This window comes from Cinclus cinclus, unplaced genomic scaffold (assembly GCF_963662255.1).
Source record: "Cinclus cinclus unplaced genomic scaffold, bCinCin1.1 SCAFFOLD_313, whole genome shotgun sequence".
NCBI classification, from domain to species: Eukaryota; Metazoa; Chordata; class Aves; order Passeriformes; family Cinclidae; genus Cinclus; species Cinclus cinclus.
Window position 1 is genome coordinate 3,955 of NW_026912078.1, and position 11,309 is coordinate 15,263.

The 11,309-nt window shown below is 43.1% G+C and overlaps 1 protein-coding gene across 1 annotated transcript; it reads right to left on the reverse strand.

Annotated features, from left to right (window-relative positions):
- Window positions 1–225: 225 nt before the first annotated feature.
- LOC134057162 (voltage-dependent calcium channel gamma-7 subunit-like) lies at window positions 226–10,066 on the reverse strand (the record flags this gene model as incomplete). Its single annotated transcript, XM_062514199.1, has 4 exons — window positions 226–495; window positions 4,041–4,186; window positions 6,606–6,746; window positions 9,976–10,066. Coding segments are annotated over 4 exons (648 nt in total), but the record flags the coding sequence as incomplete, so codon positions are not given.
- Between the last annotated feature and the right edge of the window lie 1,243 nt (window positions 10,067–11,309).

Here is an 11,309-nt window from a genome sequence, read left to right on the forward strand (position 1 = left end):
GTGCCCCAAACCCCTCCAGGACCACCCAGGTGGGCCCAGGTGTGCCCCAAACCCCTCCAGGTGTGCCCCAAACCCCTCCAGGCGCACCCCGGTGTGCCCAGGTGCGTCTGAAACCCTCCCAGGTGTGACCCAAACCCCTCCAGGTGCGCCCCTAACCCCCCCAGTTGCGCCCCAACCCCCCCCCCAGGTGCTCCCCGAACCCCTCCAGGCGCGCCCAGGCGCGCCCTAGCAGGGCGACGTGGACAGGTGCGGGTGCGGGGCGGGTCTCTGGGGGTACTTGATGGCCGGGGGGTAGTTCTGGGTCATCTGGATGGACACGTCCGAGGAGGCGTCCGAGGGGCTGCGCGCGCGGGGCCACGCCCGCGGCTGCAGGAACTGCCCCGACAGCCCCGAGCAGGTGCTGAGGCGCGGCCGCAGCAGGTGAGGGGGAGCGCGGTACAGCTCCTCCTCGGCGTAGCGCTTGGTGAACAGGTACACCGACATCACACCTGCGCCCTGCGGGGAGAGAGAGACACCTGGGTGATACCTGGGTGACACCTGAGTGACACCTGTGACACCTGTAACACCTGAGTGACACCTGTAACAGCTGAGTGACACCTGAGTGACACCTGTGTGACACCTGAGTGACACCTGTGACACCTGTAACAGCTGAGTGACACCTGAGTGACACCTGTGTGACACCTGAGTGACACCTGAGTGACACCTGTGACACCTGTAACAGCTGAGTGACACCTGAGTGACACCTGAGTGACACCTGTAACAACTTGGTGAACAGGTACACCAACATCACACCTGCGCCCTGCGGGGAGAGAGAGACACCTGGGTGATACCTGGGAGACACCTGAGTGACACCTGTGACACCTGTAACACCTGAGTGACACCTGTAACAGCTGAGTGACACCTGAGTGACACCTGAGTGACACCTGAGTGACACCTGTGACACCTGTAACAGCTTGGTGAACAGGTACACCGACATCACACCTGCGCCCTGCGGGGAGAGAGAGGCACCTGGGTGATACCTGGGTGACACCTGAGTGACACCTGTGACAACTGTAACACCTGAGTGACACCTGAGTGACACCTCAGTGACACCTGAGTGACACCTGTAACAGCTGAGTGACACCTGAGTGACACCTGTAACAGCTGAGTGACACCTGTAACAGCTGAGTGACACCTGAGTGACACCTGTGACACCTGTAACACCTGGGTGACACCTGAGTGACACCTGTGACACCTGTAACACCTGAGTGACACCTGTAACAGCTGAGTGACACCTGAGTGACACCTGTGTGACACCTGAGTGACACCTGTGACACCTGTAACAGCTGAGTGACACCTGAGTGACACCTGTGTGACACCTGAGTGACACCTGAGTGACACCTGTGACACCTGTAACAGCTGAGTGACACCTGAGTGACACCTGAGTGACACCTGTAACAACTTGGTGAACAGGTACACCAACATCACACCTGCGCCCTGCGGGGAGAGAGAGACACCTGGGTGATACCTGGGAGACACCTGAGTGACACCTGTGACACCTGTAACACCTGAGTGACACCTGAGTGACACCTCAGTGACACCTGAGTGACACCTGTAACAGCTGAGTGACACCTGAGTGACACCTGTGACACCTGTAACACCTGGGTGACACCTGAGTGACACCTGTGACACCTGTAACAGCTTGGTGAACAGGTACACCGACATCACACCTGCGCCCTGCGGGGAGAGAGAGACACCTGGGTGATACCTGGGTGACACCTGAGTGACACCTGTGACACCTGTAACACCTGAGTGACACCTGTAACAGCTGAGTGACACCTGAGTGACACCTGTGTGACACCTGAGTGACACCTGTGACACCTGTAACAGCTGAGTGACACCTGAGTGACACCTGTGTGACACCTGAGTGACACCTGAGTGACACCTGTGACACCTGTAACAGCTGAGTGACACCTGAGTGACACCTGAGTGACACCTGTAACAACTTGGTGAACAGGTACACCAACATCACACCTGCGCCCTGCGGGGAGAGAGAGACACCTGGGTGATACCTGGGAGACACCTGAGTGACACCTGTGACACCTGTAACACCTGAGTGACACCTGTAACAGCTGAGTGACACCTGAGTGACACCTGAGTGACACCTGAGTGACACCTGTGACACCTGTAACAGCTTGGTGAACAGGTACACCGACATCACACCTGCGCCCTGCGGGGAGAGAGAGGCACCTGGGTGATACCTGGGTGACACCTGAGTGACACCTGTGACAACTGTAACACCTGAGTGACACCTGAGTGACACCTCAGTGACACCTGAGTGACACCTGTAACAGCTGAGTGACACCTGAGTGACACCTGTAACAGCTGAGTGACACCTGTAACAGCTGAGTGACACCTGAGTGACACCTGTGACACCTGTAACACCTGGGTGACACCTGAGTGACACCTGAGTGATTTTTGGGGGAAATTCCGGGAATTTCGGGAATTTTGGGAATTCCCATTTTCCCACCTAAAACCTCCGTTTTCTCACCTAAAATCTCCATTTTTTCACCTAAAATCTTCATTTTTTCACCTAAAATCCCAGGAATTTTGGGGGAAATTTCGGGAATTTCGGGAATCCTTGGGAATTTTGGGAATTCCCATTTTCTCCCTTAAAAACCTCCGTTTTCTCACCTAAAATCTCCGTTTTTTCGCGTAAAATCTCCGTTTTTTCGCGTAAAATCTCCGTTTTTTTCGCGTAAAATCTTCGTTTTTTCACCTAAAATCCCGGGAATTTTGGGGGAAATTTCGGGAATTTCGGGAATCCTTGGGAATTTTGGGAATTCCCATTTTCTCCCTTAAAAACCTCCGTTTTCTCACCTAAAATCTCCGTTTTTTCGCCTAAAATCTCCGTTTTTTCGCGTAAAATCTCCGTTTTTTCGCGTAAAATCTTTGTTTTTTTCACCTAAAATCCCGGGAATTTTGGGGGAAATTTCGGGAATTTTGGGAATCCTTGGGAATTTTGGGAATTCCCATTTTCTCCCTTAAAAACCTCCGTTTTCTCACCTAAAATCTCCGTTTTTTTGCGTAAAATCTCCGTTTTTTCGCGTAAAATCTCCGTTTTTTCGCGTAAAATCTTCGTTTTTTCACCTAAAATCCCAGGATTTTTGGGGGAAATTTCGGGAATTTCGGGATTTTTCTCACCTCCTTGAGCAGGAAGGAGGAGGCCGCGAAGGCGAAGGACCAGCCCTAAAATCTCCATTTTCTCACCTAAAATCTCCATTTTTTCGCATAAAATCTCCGTTTTTTCGCGTAAAATCTTCATTTTTTCACCTAAAATCCCGGGAATTTTGGGGGAAATTTCGGGAATTTCGGGATTTTTCTCACCTCCTTGAGCAGGAAGGAGGAGGCCGCGAAGGCGAAGGACCAGCCCTAAAATCTCCAATTTCTCACCTAAAATCTCCGTTTTTTCGCGTAAAATCTTCATTTTTTCACCTAAAACCCCATTAATTTTGGGGGAAATTTCGGGAATTTCGGGAATCCTTGGGAATTTTGGGAATTCCCATTTTCTCCCTTAAAAACCTCCGTTTTCTCACCTAAAATCTCCGTTTTTTTCGCGTAAAATCTCCGTTTTTTCGCGTAAAATCTTCATTTTTTCACCTAAAATCCCATTGATTTTGGGGGAAATTTCGGGAATTTCGGGAATCCTTGGGAATTTTGGGAATTCCCATTTTCTCCCTTAAAAACCTCCGTTTTCTCACCTAAAATCTCCATTTTCTCACCTAAAATCTCCGTTTTTTCGCGTAAAATCTTCGTTTTTTCACCTAAAATCCCAGGATTTTTGGGGGAAATTTCGGGAATTTCGGGATTTTTCTCACCTCCTTGAGCAGGAAGGAGGAGGCCGCGAAGGCGAAGGCCCGGCCCCAAAATCTCCATTTTCTCACCTAAAATCTCCATTTTTTCGCATAAAATCTCCGTTTTTTCACGTAAAATCTTCGTTTTTTCACCTAAAATCCCAGGATTTTTGGGGGAAATTTCGGGAATTTCGGGATTTTTCTCACCTCCTTGAGCAGGAAGGAGGAGGCAGCGAAGGCGAAGGACCAGCCGTAGCGATATTGGAAATACTGCTCGGAGCCGCCCGGGCGGTTCATGACCTCGTCGTTGATGCTGGAGATGTAAAGGACGAGTCCCACGACCAGAGAGAGCCCTGGGGGAAACGGGGGGAGGGGGGGGGAAAAAAAAAATAAAAAAAAAAAAAAAATAAACCCCCAAAAAAATAAAAATTAAAAAAAAAAAAAACCCCACAACGGGATTGGGGTGAATTCGGGGGGTTTTGGGAAAATTCGGGGTTTTTTTGGGTGGAAATTCGGGGTTTTTTGGGGGAAATTTGGGGTTTTTTTTTTTTTTTTTTGGTGAAAGTTTGGGTTTTTTTAATGGAAATTCGGGGGTTTTTTTGGGTGGAAATTCGGGGGTTTTTTTGGGAAATTTGGGGGTTTTTTTAGGGAAAATTCAGGGGGTTTTTTTGGGGTAAATTCGATTTTTTTGGGGGGGAAAATCGGGCATTTTTTTGGTGAAAATTTGGGTTTTTTTAATGGAAAGTCAGGCGTTTTTTTGGGGGGAAATTCAATTTTTTTGAGGGGAAATTCAGGGTTTTTTGGGGGGAATTTGGGTTTTTTTAGGGGGGGGAAATTCGATTTTTTTGGGGGGGCAAGTCGGGATTTTTTTGGGGAAATTCAGCGTTTTTTTGGGGAAAATTGTTTTTTTATTGGGGAAAATTCGGGGTTTTTTTGGTGGGAACTCAAGGTTTTTTTGGGGGGGAAATTCGGGGTTTTTTGGGGAATTCGGGGATTTTTGGGGGGAAATTCGGGGTTTTTTTGGGAAATTCAGGGGTTTTTTTAGGGAAAATTCGGGGTTTTTTGGGGTAAATTCAATTTTTTTGGGGGGGAAACTCAGGGTTTCTTTGGAGGAATTTGGGGTTTTTGGGGGGGAAATTCAGATTTTTTTTTTTTTAGGGAAAATTTGGGGGTTTTGGGGGGAAATTCGGATTTTTTCGGGGGGAAATTCAGGGTTTTTTAGGGAAAATTTGGGGTTTTTTTAAGGGGAAATTCGGGGATATTTAGGGAAAATTCGGGGGTTTTTGGGGGGAAATTTGGTTTTTTTGGGGGGGGGTTTATGGGGGTTTTGGGGAAAATTTGGGGGATTTTGGGAAAATTCGGGGTTTTAATAATAATAATAGTAATAATAGTAATAATAATAGTAATAATAATAATTTGAGAGCATAATAATAATAATAATAATAATAATAATAATAATAATGATAATTAATAATATTAATAATAATAATAACAATAATAATAAATAAAAATCAGAAAACAAAATTTCCCGCAGGAAATCCGGGTCCAGTTTTGGGTTGAGAAAAAATCAGATTTTTTCGGGGATTTTTTTTATTTTTAAATCTTTCCCTTTTTTTTTTTTTTAAATCTTTCCCTTTTTTTTTTAAAAATCTTTCCCTTTTTTTTTAAATCTTTCCCTTTTTTTTTTAAAAAAAATCTTTCCCTTTTTTTTCTTTTTAAAATAAAATCTTTCCCTTTTTTTTTTTTTAAATCTTCCCTTTTTTTTTTAAATCTTTCCCTTTTTTTTTTAAATCTTCCCTTTTTTTAAAAAAAAAAAATCTTTCCCTTTTTTTTTTAAAAACAATCTTTCCCTTTTTTTTTTTAAATCTTTCCCTTTCTTTTAAAAAAAAATCTTCCTTTTTTTTTTTAAATCTTTCCCTTTTTTTTTTAAAATCTTCCTTTTTTTTAAATCTTTCCCTTTTTTTTTTAAATCTTCCCTTTTTTAAAAAAAAAAAATCTTTCCCTTTTTTTTTTAAAAACAATCTTTCCCTTTTTTTTTTAAATCTTTCCCTTTTTTTAAAAAAAAAATCTTCCTTTTTTTTTAAAAAATCTTTCCTTTTTTTTTTTTAATATTTCCCTTTTTTTCTTAATCTTTCCCTTTTTTTATTAAAAAAAATCTTTCCCTTTTTTTTTTAATCTTTCCCTTTTTTTTTTAAAAATCTTTCCCTTTTTTTTTTAAATATTTCCCTTTTTTTTTAAAAAAAAAATCTTTCCCTTTTTTTTTTTTAAATCTTCCTTTTTTTTTAAATCTTTCCCTTTTTTTTTAAATCTTCCCTTTTTAAAAAAAAAAATCTTTCCCTTTTTTTTTTAAAAACAATCTTTCCCTTTTTTTTTTAAATCTTTCCCTTTTTTTAAAAAAAAATCTTCCTTTTTTTTTTTAAAAATCTTTCCTTTTTTTTTTAATATTTCCCTTTTTTTTTAATCTTTCCCTTTTTTTTTTTTAAATCTTTCCCTTTTTTTTTTAAAAATCTTTCCCTTTTTTTTTAAAAATCTTTCCCTTTTTTTTTTTAAACCTTTCCCTTTTTTTTTTAAAAAAAATCTTCCCTTTTTTTCTTTTTAAAATAAAATCTTTCCCTTTTTTTTTTTAAATCTTTCCCTTTTTTTTTTTTTAAATCTCCCCTTTTTTTTTTTTGTTTTTTTAATTTCTTTTTTTTTTTTAATTTCTCCTTTTTTTTTTTTTTATTTTATTTTTTTTTTGCTGTGAGGGTGTCGTGTTTTTTTTTCCTCCCTCACCCGAGAGGATGAAGAAGATGCCGGAGACGAAGGCCAGCAGGGTCCTCTGGGGTCGGATGTGGCCGACGTTGCTGATGACGAAGGCGGTGAAGACCAGGAAAAGGCTGACCATGGGAAACGGCGTCGCCGTCCTCACGGTCTCTGCCGAAACGGGGAGAGCCCCGAAAAATAAACGCCAAAAAAAAAAAAAACCAAACGAACCAAAAAACAATAGAAAAAAACACAACAAAAAAAACGACGTCTTCTTCCCTGATTTTCCCCGATTCTTCCCTGATTTTTCAACAAATTTTCCCAATTTTTCCCTGATTTTTCCCTGATTTTTTCCCCAAATTTTTCCCAATTTTTCCCTGATTTTTCCCAAATTTTCCCCAATTTTTCCCGATTTTTCCCTGATTTTTCCCCAATTTTTCCCAATTTTACCCTGATTTTTCCCTGAATTTTCCCCAAATTTTCCCCAATTTTTCCCAATTTTTCCCCAAATTTTCCCCCAATTTCCCCCTGATTTTTCCCCAAATTTTCCCCCAATTTTTCCCTGATTTTTCAACAAATTTTTCCCAATTTTCCCCCAATTTTTCCCTGATTTTTCCACAAATTTTTCCCAATTTTTCCCAGATTTTTCCCACAAAATTTTCCCCAATTTTTCCCCAATTTTTCCCTGATTTTTCCACAAATTTTCCCCCAACTTTCCCCAATTTTTCCCTGATTTTTCCACAAAATTTTCCCAATTTTCCCCAATTTTTCCCTGATTTTTCCCAAATTTTCCCCAATTTTTCCCAATTTTTCCCTGATTTTTCCCCAATTTTTCCCAATTTTACCCTGATTTTTCCCTGAATTTTCCCCAAATTTTCCCCAATTTTTCCCTGAATTTTCCCCAAATTTTCCCCCAATTTCCCCCTGATTTTTCCCCAAATTTTCCCCCAATTTTTCCCTGATTTTTCCACAATTTTTTCCCAATTTTTCCCCAATTTTTCCCAGATTTTTCCCACAAAATTTTCCCCAATTTTTCCCCAATTTTTCCCTGATTTTTCCACAAATTTTCCCCCAACTTTCCCCAATTTTTCCCTGATTTTTCCACAAAATTTTCCCCAATTTTTCCCTGATTTTTCCTCAAATTTTTCCCAATTTTCCCCAATTTTTCCCCAATTTTTCCCCAATTTTTCCCTGATTTTTCCCCAAATTTTTCCCTGATTTTCCCCAATTTTTCCCTGATTTTTCCACAAAATTTTCCCCAATTTTTCCGATTTTTCCACAAAATTTTCCCCAATTTTCCCCCAAAATTTCCCCGAAAATAAACACCAAAAAAAAACCACAAAAAAACCCAAAAAATAATAGAAAAAACACAACAAAAAAAACGACGTCTTCTTCCCTGATTTTCCCCGATTCTTCCGATTTTTCAACAAATTTTCCCAATTTTTCCCTGATTTTTCCCTGATTTTTTCCCCAAATTTTTCCCAATTTTCCCCAATTTTTCCCAATTTTACCCTGATTTTTCCCCAAATTTTCCCCAATTTTCCCCTGATTTTCCCCTGAATTTTCCCCAAATTTTCCCCCAATTTTCCCCAATTTTTCCCTGATTTTTCCACAAATTTTCCCCCAACTTTCCCCAATTTTCCCCTGATTTTTCCACAAAATTTTCCCCAATTTTCCCCCAAAATTTCCCTGATTTTTTCCCCAAATATTTCCTAATTTCCCCCAATTTTCCCCAATTTTTCCCTGATTTTCCCCGAAATTTTCCCCCAACTTTCCCCAATTTTTCCCTGATTTTTCCCCAAATTTTCCCCCAATTTTCCCCAATTTTTCCCTGATTTTTACCCAAATTTTCCCCCAACTTTTCACAAAATTTTCCCCAATTTTTCCCCAATTTCCCCCCAATTTTTCCCCAATTTTCCCCAAAATTTCCCCAATTTTCCCCTGATTTTTCCCCAATTTTTTCCCAATTTTTTCCCAATTTCCCCCAAAATTTCCCCAATTTTTCCCTGATTTTTCCACAATTATTCCCCAATTTTTCCCTGATTTTTCCCCAAATTTGACCCAATTTTTCCCTGATTTTTACCCAAATTTTCCCCCAACTTTCCCCAATTTCCCCCCAATTTTCCCCCAAATTTTCCCCAATTTTTCCCTCATTTTCCCCCAATTTTCCCCCAAATTTTTCCCGAATTTTTTCCCTAATTTTTCACCCGATTTTCCCCTGATTTTTACCCAAATTCCCGAAATTCCCACAATCCCCGAATTCCCACAATCCCTGGAATTCCCAGAATCCCTCCGGAATTCCCAGAATTCCCCCCAAATCCCCCCCAAATTCCCAGAATTCCCCCGGAATCCCCCGGAATTCCCGAATTCCCAAATACCCCAGATTCCCAGAAATTCCCAAATTCCAGAATCCCCCGGAATTCCCGAATTCCCCACAACCCCCCCGGAATCTCCCCGGAATTCCCAGAATTCCCAAATTCCCCAGATTCCCAGAAATTCCCGAATTCCGGGAATTCCCCCCAAATCCCCACAATTCCCGGAATCCCCCGGAATTCCCACAATTCCTGAATCCCCCAGAATTCCCGAATTCCCACAACTCCCGAATCCCCTGGAATTCCCCGGAATTCCCGAATTCCCAATTCCCCAGATTCCCAGAAATCCCCCGGAATCCTCCGGAATCCCCCGGAATTCCCGGAATTCCCGGAATTCCCGGAATTCCCACAATCCCCCGGAACCCCTCGGAATTCCCGGAATTCCCGGAATTCCCCACAACCCCCCGGAACCCCCCGGAACCCCCGGAATTCCCGGAATTCCTGGAATTCCCGGAATTCCCGAACCCCCCGGAACCCCCCGGAACCCCTCGGAATTCCCGGAATTCCCGGAATTCCCGGAATTCCCCACAACCCCCCGGAACCCCCGGAATTCCCGGAATTCCCGGAATTCCCGAACCCCCCGGAACCCCCCGGAACCCCTCGGAATTCCCGGAATTCCCGGAATTCCCCACAACCCCCCGGAACCCCCCGGAACCCCCGGAATTCCCGGAATTCCCACAATCCCCCGGAACCCCCCGGAACCCCCGGAATTCCCGGAACCCCCCGGAATTCCCGGAACCCCCCGGAACCCCTCGGAATTCCCGGAATTCCCGGAATTCCCGAACCCCCCGGAACCCCCGGAACCCCCGGAATTCCCGGAATTCCCGGAATTCCCCACAACCCCCCGAACCCCCCGAACCCCCCGGAACCCCCGGAACCCCCGGAACCCCCCGGAATTCCCGGAACCCCCCGGAACCCCCCGGAATTCCCGGAACCCCCCGGAATTCCCGGAACTCCCCACAACCCCCCGAACCCCCCGGAACCCCCCGGAACCCCCGGAATTCCCGGAATTCCCGGAATTCCCGTACTGAGGATGTTCTCCGTGTTTTCCGTCACCAAATTCAGCTCCGGCTCCAGGAAATACTCGGAGGCCACGCAGCGCCCCTTCTCCCGGCCTGGGAAACCCCGTTAATCCGCCCCCAATTAACCGACCCCAATTAACGAACGAACCCCAATTAATGAATGAACCCCAATTAATGAACGAACCACAATTAATGAACCACCATTAATGAACGAACCCCAATTAACGAATGAACCCCAATTAATGAATGAACCCCAATTAATGAACCCCAATTAATGAACCACCATTAATGAACGAACCCCAATTAATGAACGAACCCCAATTAATGAACGAACCCCAATTAATGAATGAACCCCAATTAATGAACCACCATTAATGAACGAACCTCAATTAATGAACCCCAATTAATGAACCACCATTAATGAACGAACCCCAATTAATGAACGAACCCCAATTAATGAACCCCAATTAACCAACCCCAATTAACGAACGAACCTCAATTAATGAACCCCAATTAATGAACCCCAATTAATGAACGAACCACAATTAATGAACGAACCCAAATTAATGAACGAACCCCAATTAATGAATGAACCCCAATTAATGAACCCCAATTAATGAACCACCATTAATGAACGAACCCCAATTAATGAACGAACCCCAATTAATGAAGGAACCCCAATTAATGAACCCCAATTAATGAACCACCATTAATGAACGAACCCCAATTAATGAACGAACCCCAATTAATGAAGGAACCCCAATTAATGAACCCCAATTAATGAACCACCATTAATGAACGAACCCCAATTAATGAACGAACCCCAATTAATGAACGAACCCCAATTAATGAACCCCAATTAACCGACCCCAATTAACGAACGAACCCCAATTAATGAACGAACCCCAATTAATGAACCCCAATTAACCGACCCCAATTAACGAACGAACCCCAATTAATGAATGAACCCCAATTAATGAACGAACCACAATTAATGAACCACCATTAATGAACGAACCACCATTAATGAACGAACCCCAATTAACGAACGAACCCCAATTAATGAATGAACCCCAATTAATGAACCCCAATTAATGAACGAACCCCAATTAATGAACCACCATTAATGAACCCCAATTAACCAACCCCAATTAATGAACGAACCACAATTAATGAACGAACCCCAATTAATGAACCCCAATTAACCGACCCCAATTAACGAACGAACCGCAATTAATGAACCATCATTAATGAACCCCAATTAACCAACCCCAATTAATGAACGAACCACCATTAATGAACCCCAATTAATGAACCCCAATTAATGAACGAACCACAAT